The 20,277-nt window shown below is 41.2% G+C and overlaps 1 protein-coding gene across 1 annotated transcript; it reads left to right on the top strand.

Moving 5' to 3' along the window:
• The first annotated feature begins 938 nt into the window (after window positions 1-938).
• Window positions 939-19,054, top strand: RGR (retinal G protein coupled receptor). Its single transcript, XM_010293493.1, has 7 exons — window positions 939-1,113; window positions 4,116-4,272; window positions 5,927-6,048; window positions 15,270-15,423; window positions 16,015-16,132; window positions 17,669-17,782; window positions 18,711-19,054. Exons 1-7 carry the CDS (start codon window positions 1,035-1,037, stop codon window positions 18,852-18,854), a joined length of 888 nt encoding a protein of 295 aa, XP_010291795.1. The 5' UTR covers window positions 939-1,034; the 3' UTR covers window positions 18,855-19,054.
• Window positions 19,055-20,277: the final 1,223 nt, after the last annotated feature.

Raw genomic sequence — 20,277 nt, 5'->3', positions numbered from 1 at the left:
AGGCATTGAAAATTACATAAATAGTTGTATAGCTAAAAAAGTACCATTTCTTTCACTTGGACTCTGAAAGCTGCTGTCTTCCATTCTGCAGGATCCATGCATTCAAATTCCCAAAGAGGTAGTTAATCAACCAGAAGTACAAGAAATGGAAGGAAAATGGTTGACCCTGCTGGGAAATGACAAGGGCTCATGCACATGTCAGATCCATGGTGTGGTTTGTTCATGGTGGGAACTCATCTGGCAGTTAAGGATCTGGAGGCTGGACAAACTGTACGTTGCACATACTCCAGAGCCACACTACCAGGACCCCAGTCCTCAAACATCTCCAAAAGGACAGTAAGGTAATTCCTGTGAGCACTCACCACTGGGCAACTCACATATGTCCTTGTATGTTTGGGGCCTGAAATCAGTAATGTGCATTTGCTTTTAATCAGGCTGTGCTAGTGTGCACCTTAACTTAAGCCTCAGTTATGAAGAGGACATATGTTAATATACAGAACAGTCATTGCCAGAAAAATACACTGGCCAGTTTTTTAAAAAGGGATGAGGAAGACCTATACTCTGCAGAAATTCTTGGTTCATACTTTTCCCCTAATTATCAACTGAATGAGTGCCCCTTTGTTTTCCAGGTCACTCCCCAATTATATATTACATGTTTCCTTCGTTCCACAACCTTTAATTCTTTTCCAGTGTTGCAGAATTAACTGGACAGGGTTCTTTTAATCTTGTCTCTACAAAGAACTTGTTGTAATTGCAATGAATGCTTTCATTGTACTGGTGTCTGAAATACGATTTGCAGGGGAAGGGGGAGTGCAGGTTGATGCTAGTCCCATCATTAATAACATTCTTGCAGGGATTGTAGTGGTGGGAGTAAAAATCCCAAGGCTTTTATATAATAATGAGCATGTGTCTGCACGTGAGCTGCTCCTTTAAGAAGCCTTGGGCTAGTGGAAGAAGGGGGATCTGGAGAAAAGGCAGCCCTACAGCTATAACAGAGGGCAGAGGTTAAATCTGTTGGCATTTTTATCGCAAGTATGGTCACTGCATACCCTCTCCCTGAAGGCTTCACTGAATTAGAGGTGTTTGCCATCGGCACTGCCCTGCTGGTAGAAGGTAAGCTCACTGTGGGACTTCAGCAGCAATAAGATTTTTCCCTCTATTATTCCTGATGGGAGGGGGAAGGAAAACTAAAGCAAGCAGCAGCATTTGTGGTACGCTGACCCATACCTATGATGTTTACTGTGACATCACCAATAATAATACTTCTTGTGAGTAAAACAGGGTAAGCTGCAAGCTGTTTGCAGTAAAGTCCTGCTGTGTATATGTAGCTGCCCTGTGGTGGGGAAGTACTTGCTATTTAGCTTTCTTACAGAGAATTTGGGATGTAAGATTTTGTTGTTGAGTTTTAAAGGCAATTTTATCTTCCTCAGGGGAAGGATGTTGAAATGACTGATGACCTCCCAATAAAATTGGGCTGCTTGTTTTGTGGGCTGTGATGGCCATCTTATAATCAAAGATGATAGGTCCAAAAATAGCCTGTTAACAGTTAGCATACATCCAGATTGCATTGGTAGTGCTGCAATTAATGGCTGCTGGGTAAAAGTAACAAACAGAAATACCCTTGCATGAGATTCAAAAGCTCTCACAGTGTTAAGAAGCAAAATTTGAGGTAGGAGGCCATATTCATTTAATTTAGCCAATGTGGGCTTTTCTTAAGGGATGTGCCACTTTGAGAGACTGCAACAAAACTGTGAATTTGTATCTACCTGGAAGCTAGCAAAGGACAGGCTTGTAGCCCGGATTATTTCAGTGTCAGTCACTGGCATCTCTTCTGAGCTACATCCTGGTCAGGGCCTGGGACCCCATCCAGGCATAGTGCGGCTCAGTTGGGGATGCAGGGATCATGGGGCCCAACAGCAGAGGAAGAGAAGCTGTAAGCTCCATTGAATAGGCTAAATGCTCATCAGCTCTCCCCACAAACATGGAGCTTGGCAGAAAGGAGGATGCTTGCCCTCTCCTTTCAGGTGAGCTCAGCTGGAAGGCAAACAAAAGCTGGAAGAGCTGTGTCAGAAACTCTTCCTTGGAAGAGAGAAAGAGAAGAAAAAGCTTCTACTACTGGCCTGGGGGTGAGCTGCTGCCTAAACAGAGAGTTCAGGGCTAAACCTGGCCAACAGCTATTAAGCCATCTCAGGGCCTGGCAGGTCCTGGCATGACTTTGCACTTTGTTACTGAGAGGTGAGGAGTGGCAGGAGGACAGGGACACCGTCGGATGCTGGCAGAGCCCAACAGCCAGGGTCCTGCTGAGGAACAGCTGGTGGTGGTACCACAGCCCTGCCGGCCCTCACCTGCCCACCCACCTGTGCCTGGGGGCTGCAGCCTGCCAGGGACTTGCAGTTGTTGAACTCCAAGCAAAGTACCTGCTGGTAACCTTCACTGAAAACTAGATGTGATCTAACACACTTATGTTTAACTAAACACAAGTATTTTCTATAGAGTTTTAGGCAGAATGTGCACAGCAGATTGGCAATGATACTTTATCTTTGTCATCTGACTTAGAAGATCAAACTAAATAATTAAAGATTAATTCACTTTCTTAGAGACTCTGAGAGGAAGGCAATGAAGACCTTTTTTGCTGCAGCTTCTAAGTGCAGTTTGCAAAAAAGTGCTAGGGAAGAAGAAAACCTTGCAATCGCTTTATTAACTGGACTCATTTGCCGTTCTAAAAATGAAGACTTAGAATTCTTTTTTTATTTATTTAATAAGTTCTCTATTTGTACATTCATGCTGTCCTTCAAGAAAGCAGAGTGGGGTGAAGCCTGGAGCTTCCAAAAACAGAGGAAAGATAGAAAAAGGTTGATATAGTAAAAACTCTTCATCTCTACTTGAAATATTGTCACAACATACCTCTCCTAAAGGCTTGACTGCATTTGGGAGAGTTGGCAGCAGTTTTACCCTATGGGTGGGAGATAAGCTGGCAGCGAGGAAGTAAGCACAGCAGATCTCAAATGGCTCCAAATATTTCTCCTGGAAATATTTTGTTATATGTTATGTAATGAAAGACACACATCAGCTGTTACTATGGTTATGCCATCAGCCATTAATGCAATTAAGGTAGGGGTAGGATTTCTGACTAGACAAAATCATCCATCTTATGTAACTGCAGACTTAAGACAATGAGCATAACTACAGTACTTTACAGGATTAGGAGATAGGGATTTTTTTCTGTGCTACATCATTTCTCTTTCCAAGAAGAACACAAATAAAAAGACATATTGCCTCTCATCTAACTGAGACTTAGAGATGAGATGTTGAGTCAGAGCCTCATCACAGCTAAAATAATTCTGGTCATCTTGAAAAGGACATTAAAGGACAAAGTCTGAGTTTAAACCAGTGAAGAATGGGTTTCAGGGTGGCACAGCTCTATGCTGGGTGAATAGCTGGGGTTGCTTGGATGCTCCTCTCTGAGGGCAAACATTAACTCATTTTTTTAAATCTATCAGTGACTGCTTTTTATAATTAGATTATTTCTTTCCATGTATAGCCTATTGACGAAGGGCAGTAGTAAGATTGAGCTGGTGTGATTCAAGCACTGTTTACGTTAACTTTAGACAGAAGCCCAAAGGGAGGCAGGCTGACTGAAACATGGCTGAGGGATTTCTATGCTTAAACACAAAAGAATTTTATCATTTGCATTAAACACAACCTTTTTTCTACCAAAGACAGGCGTGGAGATGTGTGCACCAGCACATGTGCTGGTTGTCAGACCCTCTGAAGCTGCCTCCTCTGAACCTTCCTCGCTCTGACCGACATGCCCCTGGATGGAGCCTGGAAATCAGGTTTCTCTATTAAAACAAAAGGCAGAATTACAAATAAAATTAAACCATTTCTGCTCTGCATGAGTGGCCATATCCCTGATGCAGCTTGAAGCACTGGCTTCGGCTGTCAGCTGTGACTTCTCTCCTGAAAGTCTTCATAACTTTTGTGCAGGCTCTGACCACTACAGATGTGCCTAAGTTTCCATAGTAATTATTGTTCTCTCATTAAAGAAAACAGCAGTGCCATTGTAGACATTTTCCACTTCCAGTTGAATCACACCAAACAATTCTGTATTTCAGCCCTGCTTGGTTTCTGTCTGAATGGCTTGACAATTATTTCTTTCCGAAAAATCAAAGAACTCCGAACACCCAGCAATCTGCTGGTTCTTAGCATTGCACTGGCCGACTGCGGGATCTGCATCAATGCATTCATCGCTGCCTTTTCCAGCTTCCTAAGGTATATCTTCTTTTTCCTAAAGGATGCTCCGAAGAACCACATGAAAATTAACAGCTTAAATTCTAAGAGATCAAATTAATTAAAAGACTCTCTTTCTATCATACCATCTAACCAACCTTCTTGTTCTCTCAATCTGAAACAGCAAACTGAAACTCTATGTAGTTCTACAAGTAAAAAAGCAGACTTTACTGCATATAACCACTGACAGATTAGACTGATTATAGAAGACATTTAACCAGACAGCTTTACCAGTGCTTATAGTAGGAGCTACTTGAATGTCAAAATAGTAGTACATTTTCATTTGACTAAACCTCTAGATTTACCCCAAATTTATCTGCAAGCCTTTCGGTTTTGTTATGAACTTTTCCAATTAAAGCATTTATTTGAGAAGTTTGTTGAAAATGTAAATGCAGATCTGTTAGCAGGGAGTTCACATGAGTGAGTTGTGACACATTTTCACACATATCAATCAGAGGACAGAAACAATATCAAGCATTTCAGTGAATAATTACAACAAACAAATCAGTCAAACCACACTCAGAAAAAACCCCACCACCCTATAAAATAGCTGATGAATAATTCCACCTAAGTAGTATATTTTTAAACCCTGGAAATACCTCTAACAGAGAACAGAAATACATTTCAAGCCAGAATGTGACCATTTTATTCTCTCTTAATGGATATAAAAATATTTTTGCAAATTAGCAAGTCAGTTATATCTCCAATAAGGCCTTATTCAACACTATTTTACCTCCTGTATAGGGCACTCGTTTCAGACTTCAGACACTGAAGTCAATAAAGATTACCTTACTGAACTGGAGATGAAAAGCTAAGGTAAATGCATCAAAATGAGCTTGATTTTAACAATTGCAGGACCTTTTCCTTCCAATGGGAGCAGAAGTCTCCCAGCCTCCCAAGTCAGCTATCTCCTGTTCAAAGGGACTTCCAGGGGTAGTCTCCTAACAAATTATACTGGTGTTCTGTAAATACATGAGAAAGGAGATTGCTGAAGATTTCCACCTCACAGACAGCTTTATGAGCATAAAGAGTCAGGTTAGGTAAACAGAGAGAAAAAAAGCCATGGCGCTCTGCCATGAGTGACCCGGATATTGAAGGCACATGTCAGCAGATGTCTGCTACATAAGACCATCTCATGGTTCTTTTGATTCTGTGTCTGCAAAGACATTTGGAGGCCAAGACATTGGGCTTGCGATCAGGAGTATTTCTATTTGTTGTGAGCTTTTGTACTGTGTTGCATGGTGAACATTGACTTTCCAAAAGATTATTACTCATTTGCTACTTTCACATGTTGACAAATTGTCTGCTCCCATTGGGTGCAGATTTTGAAGATATGGGTAACTGGATGAAATGTAGATTTCAAATAAAGAAAACATCCTCCCAACACATAAATGCAGGGTTATATTTTCTTCTCCATACTAAGAGTAAAAACAGATGTTGTATTATATCAGACACCACAGCAAGATAAATGCTAGCAAATACCTAAAGGGAACCACAGTAACAGCTTTCACAATGTTTCTCAGACTTAGAAAGCACATGCACAGTCTATCATTTTACCCTCTCCACTAATGTAATTTCTAAACATGTCTTCACCTTTTTCTATCATTTTCTTAACATATTCCTTGTTTGTTGACAGATACTGGCCCTACGGCTCTGACGGCTGTCAAATTCATGGATTCCAGGGCTTCTTGACAGCTCTAGCCAGCATTAGCTCCAGTGCTGCAGTCGCCTGGGACCGGTATCATCACTACTGTACAAGTAAGGGCTACAACTTACCTAGCAGCCTTACCCAGATCCTGCTATAAGGCAGCTTGCTTAGATTTCAGAGACTCAAAGCAAGCACATATTTATTATCTGCTTATCTTATATATAAGTTTATTTATCTTACACACCAGAGATAGAGCAAATATAAACAATCGCTCCAAAGGCTCTCTTCGCATAAAGGGGGCACCAACCAACCACCTTCAGGAGTTATTTTCTCTTCCAGATCACATCCAATTCATGACCCTCTTGCCATGCTTTCACCTTCTCCATAAGTAATCTTCAGTGTCCCAAACAAAATCCAACTCCTCATATTGAAGAAAAATCTATGCCCCTTGGGCTTCCATCCAACATCCTGCTGTTTACCAAACAGATCTTCATGCCCATGCAGAGTTTACTAATTACAGATAAATTTAGTGTAGCTAGAGCGCTGCCTCTGCAGAAACAGCAGCTGGAACAGAGTCACAGCAAAATACCTCTGCAGGGGTACGACCAGGCAGAGGGAGGTCAGCAGCCCTGCTGCGTGACACACTGGCACTTTGGGACACAAGAGCCATTTGTGGGGTTTGTGCTACCTTCCAGGCCTCCTTATGAAGACTAGAATTCAGTACTTTTGCTCCCAAGCAAGGAGCAAATCCTCTGTAAGTTTCAATAAAAGCGGCAGAGATATTTTTAAGTACTGGTAAGAGGAGGAATATGTTGTTTTTCTTCTCTTAGTGAAGGCCATCTTTTGTTTTTTCTTGCAATTTAGTTTTTAACTAGCTCTGACAGCTGTATTTAATGGTAAGTTAATATTAGACAATAAGATCAACCCAGGAAGAAAAAGTTGCCTTTTTTTGTGGACTTCTGAAAGCATATTTTTTGTTTAGGTGAGAAACAGAAGTTGACAGGACTGTCTAATATATGGATTTATAGAGAGAGATACGCTTCTGTCTTTTATCACAGAACTACCTTCTAAACTTTGGTGGTACTTGATTTATTCATGTAACATGAGTGCAAATTCCTGGTGAATTAGGGTGCTGAGTTGGATTTGGTGTTTCCAGAGACTCCTAGGATTTGTGCTGGGACTCCAGCGTGCTCCAGCCACCACTGCAGATGGGAAGAATGGGGGAGTAACTGTATTCGCTTAGCACAGAAGTCGGGAAGCACAGCAAGGGGCATTATCATCCGCTGTAAAAGAAACAGCCTTGTGAGCATTGGAACTGGCAAAACCTGCTTTCTAGTGAATATGGTACACAGGCATGATGTTTGGACGTCTCAGCACTCTGTAATGCTAGGAATGCCCTAATCTGCACTACTGGCCATTTTGGCAGTTGTGCGTGAGCTCTGCCACTTGTGAGAAATGGATGAGGTCCTCCCATGCAGGTCTGCAGCTTTTGTGTTTCCTGCTAAAGCCAGGCCCTTTCCAGAGGAATGAGAAGTCCAGAGGACCCCAAGTGACCATACCATTCCCCAAAAAATTGTGTCTTTTTGGCAATGTTAATTGACAAATGTAGCCTTCCTTTTCTTGTGCTAAAGCACAGGTTTTTTAGACCACTTCACAAAATGTTTTCTAAATGAACATGTAGAAGCTGGCTGGGGAAGAAACTGCTGATCTGCAGCGCTTCAATCCCCTCCGCCATCAGCATCTACATAGCCTTTCAGTTGTGGCCTCCATACAATTAAAGCAGCAAGTGGTAAAACACACCCAGAACACAGCAAACATGTTCAATCTGGTCATCCCATTGCGGGTGGAAAGATTGCCAACTTTTTGTTCTGCAACTTTTGTCAAGAATTCAGCTCAGGTGAGGAAATGTTTGGTTTTTTCCTATCTAGGCCAAGGCCCCAAATAATGCAGGTTGTAACCTAAATCTGTAGCAACACCTTTTTGACACTGGAATGCGTTTGGAGCTAGTAGAGTAGCATCTGTATTTTACAAGAGGGACACCCTGAAAATAAGGATGTCTTTGGAAAGACATTTTACTCTCTGCAACATTGACTTTAAAGCTTTCATGTCATGCACTCCTCCAGTCAAGAGCATCCTACATTAAGAGCACGGGCAGAGTGACCCTAAGGGCACAAGCTTCTTTACTTCACTCAAATTGTTACTTACTGATGGCCAAACATTTCTGCTATTACTGAACATTTTGAACAACAAACCAAAAACAAAAACCCAGAAGGTTTTATAAGCTCATGTTCTGTGACTATTCCAGTAAAACCAGCCATTTCTAGTTTCATCCTTCACATGTTGATTGTAAGGAAGATTAAGTCATATTTCATAGATCTGATATACCAAGCCTACAGGCTATGCTGTGTTCTCAATCCATACATTAAACTCCTATCTATTGACATTGGTGCGAGTTGCATGCCTGTACAGAAGGTACAGAATTCTTTTGCCTAAAAAAAAAAGCTATCAACCTTTTATCTTCATTCCCTGGGAACTGGTACTCCTTCCAGACTCAATTACACCATCGTAAATGTTTTTGTTATGTCCTAACTGTTTCTGAGAAAACCTTTGTTGTGGCATTCCTCAGCTTGACACTTGATTATCCACTATACATATTTCTAGGGAAGAAAGCAGATGAGAATGTGAGAGATTACTAAGATGATGAGAAAAAATGGGACTTTTACAGCCATTCTGGATACTAATAACACAAATATTTTCACCAGCATCCTGAAAATCAACCAGGTTTTTAAATTTGGAAGTCAATACAACCCTCAGTGACAAGTGCTAGCCTTTAAAGTGCACTGATAACTAGACACATCACTCATCAGAAAAAAAGGTTGATATTGATTGGCATATGGAAGAATCATCAAGATAGTATGACTATCACACATGACAGAGAAGCTAGAGTTTCAAGACATTTTGCTCTTCCTCCTCTTGCTTTTGTCCTCCCAGGCAACCATGCTGGGCAACTCTCTTTTCATCCCTTAGTATGGCTTTGGGGCCTGTGAGATGCTACTTTCACAGCAAGGAGGAGAGAACTACAGAAATCTGTAGCCTAAAAGTATGCAATAAGAAGAGAATAGACAGGGGAGTCTGAAGGGTTTGAAGCTAGATGGGAAAACAGATTATTGTATTTCAAAATTTGATCATTAGAGGGAAAAGGAGAAAACAGAAGCAGTTTTATGTTAGTGTCTGACAGTGGAGGAGGAAAGGGCAAACTGAGGAGTCTATCAATAGCCAAGCATTCAGGACAGAAGATGCCATTTGATGTCAATGTACATATTGTTGGTTCTCCCTCCCTCACCATTCAAATGAGGAAAAGGTCCTGAAATATCTTCTTAATATAGGAAGGAAGGGAGGAAGGAAGCAGCAGCCTGGGAAGTAACCTGCCATAAGGTGGAAGGAAAGGTCCTGAACAGGTTTTTTCCTTTCATAGCCACAGCACAGAGTTAGAGTTTTAAAAGGAAAGAAAAAAAATCTAGAAGATTTTACACTTGCATTTAGGAATTAGGGGGAAATGGAAAATCTGAAGTGATTTATGTCAGTACTTTTCTCGATATTACAAGAGAAAAGATGAACAAAATCAGCAGGGATTTCAGCAACATTCAATTTCAAGAAGTAGAATTACAGTGAGTTTTATCTAATCCTTAACATTCAAGGAAATTTAGGTTGTTATATCAGTATTCAAAGATTAGCGAGGTACCATTTTCTTCAATTGCAGCTGTCAGCTTTGTCAAATTACGAGCATGTCCTTACCTCCTGTCACACTATTGCAGCCACCCCACTACACTTCCTTCATCTAATCTTGCACCTGCATCAGTTTTCCCTGACAAAATGCCAATGTTTGTACAGATCTTGCATTTTCACTGAAGCAGGAGGTAATTGCCAAGACAGTTTTATGATCATGCAAAAAAATTACAGCAAAAAATTAATGGAGTAAAAAAAATCCCTTTACTACGTTATTTTAAAGAGTTTTTTTCTAATAATATGCACAAAAGAAAGTACTACGCAGTGCAGCTTGCTTATTCCTACAAAAAATGAATACTTGTGAGCACCAGTGACTGGTACTTTTTACACTGCAGATGAAGTAGGTACCAACACCTATTTTGTTTATGACTGATACATATTTTCCCTTATAAGACTTTCAGATATTTTTGTCTTTGACAAACTTTGCCAATTTTAAGTGATGCATGCCATGAAGTCTGATACAAGTCACGTTGTTCTGGAATATATCAGCATTATAACTTAACCATTTGCAAGAATGAGGAAAAGGGACTTTTTTCCCCCTCCATCCTAGAAAATCCTGTTGATGTTTTGTGTGAGAATTTTCTTTTGCACACCAGCCTGAAATCTAGTTGAAAGGTAGTCACTGTGTCAGAGATGTATTTTTTGCTTTCTGTGAAAATCAGCTAAATATTTGACCAATTTATAAATCTTCAAAAAATCTAAATTCATAAATGCCCCCACAAGCTAAAGATGGAGAAATAGTTTATGATTATGTCACTAAAAACTGGACAGAATAATAAAAAGGATTGTTCCACGGTCTACGTAGCACTTCCAAAAATTTAAGCTTTTGACATAACAATTTTAGTAATCTTTAAACAACAGGGGGGTTTTGTTTATAAGAGTGACCTTTTTCTGTTCCAAACAGATGCCATTTAAAATCCCCTGTATTAATATTTCACCGTATGGAAAAGAGAAGCTTCCCTCTTGTTTTTCAAGGAGAGAAAGCCAGAGCACAAGAGTGATTAGACTTAATAGGACCAAATTACCAGCACTAGGCCCTAATTGGGAATTATATCCTTAAGCATATGCTGAACTCCATACATGCACATTTAACTGAATTAGGACCTACATGGCTATTACATTAAATTTTATCAGGCCAAAAAAGGCATTTAAGGTAAAGCAATGGCCTGCTCTGCACAAAAAACACTGAACTGCTCTCAACTTGCCCTCTTGCAGTCGGCCCTCTCAGAGGATGTTTTTGCCATGTGAACAGAGCACGGTTCTTTCGCTGTTCTTGTACTGAAAGTATTTTTTTTCTGGGTAAAACTAAAATAATATCAAGTTTGTTTAATTTTACATTCATACATTTTTAGCTACTTCTGATGTGTCCTTAAACATTTTCTGGAGAGTCAACAGGCAGCTGATTTCACTAGGACTATTTCACCATTATCGTCATTCTGCAAAAGGACAAATCCAGAAGGAAAAATTTAGTCAGTTCTGATTCTCTCCTTTTCTAGCGTCCAAAATGGGACTCCTTAAATGTGAGGAGAGAGAACATATGAACTCGGCCCCAGAGATGAGCTTTCCAAATGCAGGCTGTTGAGACATGCCGGGTTCCAGACTCCATCGTTGCCTGGTCCTTTTATTCTACATATAATAAGAAAAAGATGTTCCCTAACACCCATGGAAAAGTAACTAAAATAACCCTTTTCTTACAATTTTTCACAGAAGAGATGCAAACACTAAAGCAAAAAATTAGGAAAAGAAAGCTAATGGAAATTGAGACATGTCATCTCACTGTGCTCCCCATGGGCCTGCCAGGTGCATGGGCCTCCCCAGCTGCAGCAGGGGGGCACTGCGGCAGGGCATTGCCAGCTAAAAGCACAGCAAGTTTTCCCCTAAAGTGTCATATAGGCTGCACTTCCCTTGTTAAAAAATTAAACATAGAAATCTCCATTAAAGCCACTCTTGATTGAAAATATTTGAAAGCAGGAGGCCTCACAACTTTCTTGTTGCCTGCACACACCCCAGCCAGTAGCACATGGGGCCAGAGGACAGATGTGGCACCAGAGATTGGGCACTGTGAAGGACCCTGGAGGTGGTCCAGTGGAGCAAGAGCTTCCTCTGCTTTTCTGTGCAAGGCAACAGCAGGGAGGGTGAGATTCCACCAACCCCTCCATGCATGTACACGGGCAGCTGAATCAGCCATCCTCTGTCAGTGCAGGCACCTACAAGCTGCCTTCAGCATGCCACCAATACTGTCCCAGCAGCTGAGAGCAAATTTTGTCAATGCAGGGATCTTTTCCTCACATGCAAAGATCCATAAGGTGCCTGTGTGTGGCTAGGACCACTACAGTGCCCCAGTCAGGGCCCATTGCATTTTGAGACCTTCACAATATTGAAGTAGTCCATGAAGGATGGGGTGGAAAAGGAGAAAAGTTTCTGTCACAAGATACCACGAAAAATAATTAGTATTAACTATTTCATAGGACTTGCTGAGAAACAATGGCCCTCCAAGATTTAGCTTGTTTTTTCAGAATATCAGGAAGGCTTACCACTTAGAAAATTGTATTCCCAAAGCAATAAAGCTACCTTTGGCATGAGCTTGGTTTAAAAGAAACACAATTCAGATCCAGGTTTTAGTGCAGCTGCTTTTGATAATGACTTTTAAAAGTTGCTAGAATATGTAAAACACAAAACAAACCTGACAGCTTGTGTAATAAGCTTTTTCCTGATTGAATTTCAAGTTACGATGTGTAAAGCCAAGCTACAAGAACTGCTATGTTGAACACAAATGGAAATGGAAATGGAAACCTTGGATGAGTAACAACTCTAACATGCTTGTCTAAGCATATACCTAAATAGGATGCAGTTCTGAAAGATACAACTTAGGCTACACTGCTTCTTTGGACTGGGAGGTTAAAAATAATTACAAGTCACTAAAAAGTTTGACTCGTATTTCTAGTCCCCTAAATCAGAAACTATGGCTTTATTGTCATCTATGTCATTCTAGAGTCATATGATGTCAGTACTACAAAGCAATATTTGAGCCTTTGCAGCCAAAGTGTATGTTCTATGTAGGAATCATATGAAAGACAGATATTAGTCATTATTAATAATTCTTCATTAGTAATTATTTAAAATAATGTTTTAAATTACTAAAAAAACAATATATTTTTGGTAACTACCATATTAAAACACAGAGTATTTAACAAAAAGAATTTCCTTTACTTTTTCCTTGGTATTTAAATTGCAATGTGTATGCCTGTCTTGTCACACATAACGAATTTTTAAACACCTGCACCAAACAATTTTTCCAAGTTGATTTTTAATGCCACTCAAACTCTAATTCTTTTCCCTGAAGAGCCTCTGGAAGACAAGAAAAAGGACAGAGGTAAAATCAGCATTCCTATAAAAAGGCAATTTCACTAACACACCTACTTTATTATCCTTCTTTCAAAGAAACCAGGATGGTACACCACAAAATAGCTACTGTAGAGTTTCCTGTCTTTCCTGGGGCTACTGCTCATAAAGGATCTCCAGCCTGTGTGGCCCCCACATGCTCTCCACCCACAAGTCAGCTGTGTCTGATCCCATGGCCAGGCCTCACCTCACGTACCTCATGCACCTCATGCTTCCCACCTCCAATCCTCCACCTTTCTGAGAAAGGCCAGAATTGGCCTGAATCTTCCTGCCCTGCTGTCATAATGCTGCTGTTAAGGGCAAATGGAAAGATTGCTTCCCAACCTCAGTGAAAATTACATCATCGCTTCTCCCTAATGGGAGATTTGATTAGAAAGGATCAGTAGTGGGCAAAGTCACCGTGCTCCTTGCTGGTGCAGCTGGCGTCATGGGCTATTCAGCATGGGCATGATTACGGACATTAGTCTCGATAACAAAATTATCCAGGCCTTTTTACATGCAAGCAGTGAGGCTAACACAATGTCCTGCAGCAGCAGGGAAGCCTGCCTGCCTGCCTTCGCTGTGAAGAAATACTTCCTGTGTTTTCTGAAGTTTCTAATCTTTCATTTCATTCATTGACCTATTCCTATGGAACTGGGTGAGATAGGCACAAGTGATCAATTTTATTATAAAATTAGAAAAATATTAATGCTGAGCTTCACATTTCCTGTTCCAAGTTAAGCAATGATCTTAAAGGCAAAGTAATTTGACCAGCAGTATTTTTAGGACAAGATCTGTTGTCAAGTTGTTTATATATATTCACATAGATATTGATTCAAAAGAGTCAAATTCAAACACAATTACATCAAAGTGTTATTAAGCAGACTTATTTATTGCAGCGCTGGACGCATGGGGGATATCTCCTCCTAACATGCGTGCGCTGAAACAAAAGTTCATCCTTTATATACCTTAAAGACATGAATATTCACACATTTTCCAAGAAACCACCGCCTCCTTGCTTATCTACTACATTTACGTAATACTGGCGTTGCAAAACTACTACGCATGCGCGGGGGTCTCGGGTGGTCATCAGTGGTCATTTGGGGAGTTAGACCTCTACTCCTTTTTCCCTTTTATGGTCTCAGGTCTCTTGAGGATAATTTCTTCTCCTTGGATGTTTGCCCCTTCTGTTGTCCAGCCAAGCAGTTCCTTCTTATCATCCTTGTTAGAGCATTCCTCTTATCATCGTTGTTAGAGCATTCCTGTCAGTCTGTCTCTATGCTCAAGGTTAAGATACCTTCTCTGTTCTCTTAATCTCTCAGTCCTTGCTCTTAACTCTTCTTTGTTTTAAATTTCATGAGGCCTGCTTTCCTTGTGATTAACTGTTTACACATAGTTACAATGTTAGCATTGAGGCAAATACAGTCTAAAGACTATGAGAATCGGCCGTTAAACATAATCACACAGTTATTAGGCTAAAGAAATCTATATAAAAGTTAAACTAATCACCTAATCAATAACCTTCCAAAGTTAAACTAATCATCTAATCAATAACCTTCCCAAAATTATATACAGAGAGAGAAATTGACCTTAATTGTTTTAGATCCTTGTTTCAATATTGATGAGCAGTGTCTTTATACCAGGGTATATTTAATACCCACACATGCCCTGCACACCTGGCAGGGCAGGAGGGAAGTAGGCAGTGGCTGGGGACCGTGTGCAGAGTCACATTTTTGATCTGATTCACACTGTGCAGCAAGGCTCTAGTTCTTCAAACTATTTATTGCATCACCCTGTGCCTTTTACTCTCTGCCTCATCTGTGTCTTTAAACATGTTCCCAAAACACAGGAATATAATGTTTGTAATGGCACCTGTATCTCCAGTGTGGAACAAAGCTGAGCAGCAATACAGCAATTGTCTAAGCAAAGCACACAAAAGGGCAGGACACTTTGCTGTTTCCTGAAGTCTAAGAGCTTCCCACAAATGTTACACAAGGTTGATTCCTCCAGACCCAGGTTGGCTTCAGGATACAAAACACAGGCAACTGCTTGTTTCTGTGTGAGGCCCAGGAGCTGGGGCACTTGGCTCTGGCCCCACAGAGCAGGACAGCTTCGCCTCATGGTTTCATTCTGGGCATGGAGACTCCCTTTTCTCTTCCCACAGGGAGCAAGCTGCAGTGGAGCACGGCCATCTCCATGATGGTGTTTGCGTGGCTGTTTGCTGCCTTTTGGTCCATGATGCCCTTGCTGGGGTGGGGGGAATACGACTACGAACCCCTCCGAACCTGCTGCACCCTGGACTACAGCAAAGGGGACAGGTGAGGGCCAGGGCCAGCTCCCACAGGAGGGCGGGTGGAGGCTGCTGTCCCCTGGGGTGGCCTTGGCAGCACACCAGAACCCACAGCTGTCCCCCATCATTGGTGCTGGGGCAGATCTCCCTCCCCAGCAGGTGGGGCAAGGCAGGCACAACCCAAGGCTGCCTTGACTAGCATGGCAGCATGTGGGAACAGCTGAAGTCAGCTTCCTCCATGGGAGAGGCTGATGCTCAGGTTTCTGCGACTCCCTTATTCCTTGGTCATCTATAAACTGCATCTTTTCTGAGTTTAGGACTTGAATCTTTTTAAGAATGGTTTTGTTTTTACGCAGTCCAGCACTGATGTCTGAGTAGGAATGCTTGGGTTTAGAAACAAAACACCTGTTGTAATTTTCTGCAATACTATCCATCCAGCACACAACAACATGGCACAACTTCACCGGTCTTCAGCAAATGCTGCACCTAAAGCACGTTGACAAAACTGGTTTTGTCAATTTTAAAAATATGAGTTAATGAATATTTACAGCAAGTTTACACAGATACCCTGGAGAGGAATTAACAACCTCTTTTTTTTTTCCCTCCTCACCCTTTCCAGAAACTATGTCACATTCCTTTTTGCTCTGTCCATTTTCAATTTCATGATCCCAGGTTTCATCATACTGACAGCCTATCAGTCCGTACATCAGAAGTTCAAGAAAAGTGGGCACTATAAGGTAAGAAAGCTTTCTCAGTCCCTGCAACTGCCTTGCCAAAAATCAGGCTGCATCCAACAGGGACAAAGTCCTCAAAAAGCTAATTTCTTTCACAGAGGCTTTGTCTCAGCTCCCTCTGTGCTATCTCCCCGGTGTTACTTGGGTAGGAGGGTAGTGCAACACAGGATGGGGCCACCCAGGAAGTTCGTGGAAACCCCATCCTTAGAGACTTCAAGATTTTACCAGGCAACCACATCTGCCTCGACCTAGTGCTGTAAACAGTTCCCCATCAAAGCAGAGGTCAGACTAGTGACCCTGAGGGTTCCCCTCCACCAACACTGATCCAACTCTAGCCACAAAACAAACACGCAGCAGGCAGAATATTTGTTAATAGCGTATCAATATCTATCCAGAGAAATTTTTCTCAGGAGGGATCATTATTTCCTGAGCTGCTACAGGCTCTTAGCTTATCACTGAGGAAGTCAGACAGAACTGTAGCACTGCGAGGAAACACGCAGGCACCCCGTGGAGGAAGAAGGGCCTTCCTAAACACACCATGTTTACACTTGGCTGAGGAAATTCAGAAATCTTTATGAGCTGGAAACAAAGGAATTGCTCTGGTGTGGCAGGTTTATGGGAATGTAATATGGTGATTATATGAGTTGTTTCCTGAGGTGCAGGCTATATAGTCTGGGGCACTATGCGTGGCTGGCAGGCACAGCCCGACCCCTGCACTCAGTAAAGACAGTCAGTTCTCAAGGGGGATGTTATACCAGCAGAGACAGTCAGGCAGACTGGTTCATAGCCACCTGGAATATATACACATGTGCCCTCTACATATTTCTTGAACGAATCTCAGTGTTTGTTATTATAAGTCTACTACCTTTATTTTCAGTGAGTTTATGCAATAGCGTGTGATTTTTTCTTAACATATTTTGTAGCTGTGCAGACCAGTTACGATGCAGAAAATTTAAGGATGAAATTATCACTTCCCTATTCATTAATGTTTATAAGATATTTGGGAACAGCTGGCCATGAACACCATGGATAAGGCCCTAGCATGAAGGACAAAGGAATCCTACTACCATGACACTGGTATCCATCTGTTGCACTGCCATAGTAGTGGCTTCAAACAATTTGTCTGGAAAACCCTCTAAGAAGTCAGCAAAATATCGTTCCTTTTTATCTGTTTTTAAATTTACACATTGCCCTCCCACCTTGGCACCAGTTACTGGCCATGGCTTCTATGTCTAGCACATACACTGATTTAACTGATACCATAAGGGGCTTTGTCACCTCTGCCCAGGAGCAACTGCCACCCCCACTGGCCTCCAGGAACAGCGCTTCGGGGCTTGCTGCATAGGCAGCCCTCAACGCAGAGGGAGATGCACTCGCACACCTCTGACATTGAAAGCAAAGCAGCAATGATACAGCATATCCTGCTGGCTGACCCTCTCCTGCTATTGAACACAGACCAGTCTCACAGGATCTGTCCCATCCGCTTGTTGCAGTGTGCAGTTGTGAAATACAAAGGAATTTATTGCTCTTGTTTTTCAGTTTAATACTGGTTTACCATTGAAGACGTTGGTCATTTGCTGGGGTCCTTATTGCCTTTTAAGCTTCTACGCAGCAGTTGAAAATGTGATGTTCATTTCACCAAAATACCGCATGGTACGTCTATGCAACCCGAGGGAATTCAAACAATGACATTCTCCTTACTCTCCTCTTGACATTCATATGGAACAATGCCAATTTACTCACAATTGGTTTTACTTGTTATAACATGTATAACATGTTATAACATGTATAACAAGTAGATCGTTTCCTCAAAGCATTCTGTACATCTACCACTTACAAGACAAAATAGCTAAGCACAGTGATATAACAGGCATTGTATTACTGCTTTGATCAAGCAGAAATTTAGGAAGTCAAGGGGTTTTTTTCTTCCACAGGCAGAGGTCTGTAGCCTGCCCTGCTTCATGGTTTGCAGGAGCTTTTTGTGTCCTTCCCAAAGTCAAATACCAGCTCAAAATTTTCAATTTTGAAGAGACTGTTTGCCTCATTCATTTTTCTAATACTTCTCTCTCCTCAAGGAAGCAGCAATTGATCACTCTTAAGGTTATGCTGCCTCCTCTTTTCCCTTTTTTCTTTGAGTCTTGTCTCCAAGGCTGCCTCACACCAAACCTTTCAATTTTCATTTAATCCCCCAAAATCAGCCCAGTTTCAGGTCACCAAATGCATTACTGTACTTAGGTATTCAGCATTCCACGCAAAACATGTTAGCAATACTAGCCCACTTAGCCATCAAAAGGTGTCCACGGCACACCCTTCACACCTCCTAAGTGTTTGTATTCACTCTCAACTGAAATATCCTAGTTTCAGATGATGCTGATCTAAATTCTTTCTCCTGGAGACTATAATTTCCTGAGCAAGGGCCTCCAACTGACCAAATTGCTTTTACCTCTCATCTCTCCAGGCATACCAAGCAACCATTGGAGACAGGCATTTGTTTGGTAAAGGGAAACTAAGCCTAGGTTGAAATCAGCCCATTGGCTCCTTGGTGCATTTTCCTATTAATAAATATTTTGTCTCTCAACAGATTCCTGCCATTATTGCCAAGACTGTGCCAACAGTGGATGCCTTTGTATATGCCCTGGGGAATGAGAACTACAGAGGAGGAATATGGCAGTTCCTCACAGGACAGAAGATTGAGAAAGCAGAGGTTGATAACAAAACTAAATAACCCATTACAGCATTAAGCTAAATTAATGCAGGTACATCACTGAAAGCAAAACGGTAGAGGAAACTGTGTGCATTCTCTGATATGTACGTGCAAAGGTGGTTCCACATTGGAAAGGCCGTGTGTTGGCTACAAGCAATGAAGTACTGAAAGAAAGCCCTCCAGATAACTGCCCAGACCATCACAAGCTGCTTGTCAAACAAGCTGCCTTAAACCTGTGTTTATTGTCATCAGTCTCATTTTATATGTCACTGCAAATAAACTATGTGCTGGAAAACATTTTTTTTTCCTGATACACTAACATAAAGGCTCAGCAAATTAACTGAAGCAGGGTATTCGTTTATCCAGTGAGGCCTCCTCAAATCAATCTGTGCGGTTTGTCCATATGGTAACGTCTGGATTACTAAAAGATTAAAAGAGTATCCAGTATTACACCGCATGTCTGTATAAATAGTTTGTTCATCTAAACAATGCGTTTTCAATGCACCCAAAATGGGAGTTCCCAAATTTCCATGATGAATCTGCCATCCTAATTCCATAAAAACATTTTAGTGGGCATTTTACCCCAATAAGGAATATTAGCTTGGCTCCTATTCATATGAATTACTGTGTGACATTCAGCTTTGTCACACACTAAACTGCATCAGATTTTGCAGCTGCTGCTTACCAGGACAATCAAAAAGCTCATAGTCCATCATATAAACATTCAACTTTTTATCAAACACTGAGCAAAAACTAAAGGGAGATATAGGTCAGATTCTGTTCTAAAGATGTCATAAGAATAAAAATTTACTTCACATCTGCCATTAAATTCCCCTATGTTCTAAATGAGTGAGAACAATCACTGAATCAGTTGTGACTAATGAATCTGAGCAATTAAAAAGACATTTATTTTATAATTACCAGAATTCATATACATTTCAAACTATTAGAAATGTCCATTTTAAATGTTCGTATTTGCTCATGTTGCCTAAAGAATGAAAAACTGTCAATTGATGTTGCCTGTTACTACAAGATGTGTCTCAGAATGACCCATTTGCAAAAAATATGTGCACAGCACACAGAATATGAGAGATTGTGCCTACAAAAAGATAAACTTAACTGATTCTTCCAGGGATCGTATGGTTCATTTCCAAGCATCAACAGTGAAAGAGCTTTTGAAGCTAACCAAAGAAAAAACTGACCTGTCCCTATGATGCTTTCCAACATACTAGAAGGAAAAACTGTTGTGTATGGGTTACATAAGTGTAGATGGTGCAATCCTAGAAACTAAACAATCAGTGGGTAGAAGGGACGTTCCCCTCATCCTAGAGATAGGAAATAAATGTCATTTTGTCACAAGTTAACTAGCGGAATCCCATTCAGAGATGTGCTTTGGAACTTGTGAGGCTCAATCTAGTCACAAACTACCTGACAAAGCAGTGAA

Source organism: Phaethon lepturus, unplaced genomic scaffold, assembly GCF_000687285.1.
Source record: "Phaethon lepturus isolate BGI_N335 unplaced genomic scaffold, ASM68728v1 scaffold14698, whole genome shotgun sequence".
NCBI lineage: Eukaryota > Metazoa > Chordata > Aves > Phaethontiformes > Phaethontidae > Phaethon > Phaethon lepturus.
Note: the sequence above shows the minus strand (reverse complement) of the source record. Positions and strands in the feature narration are given on the sequence as shown.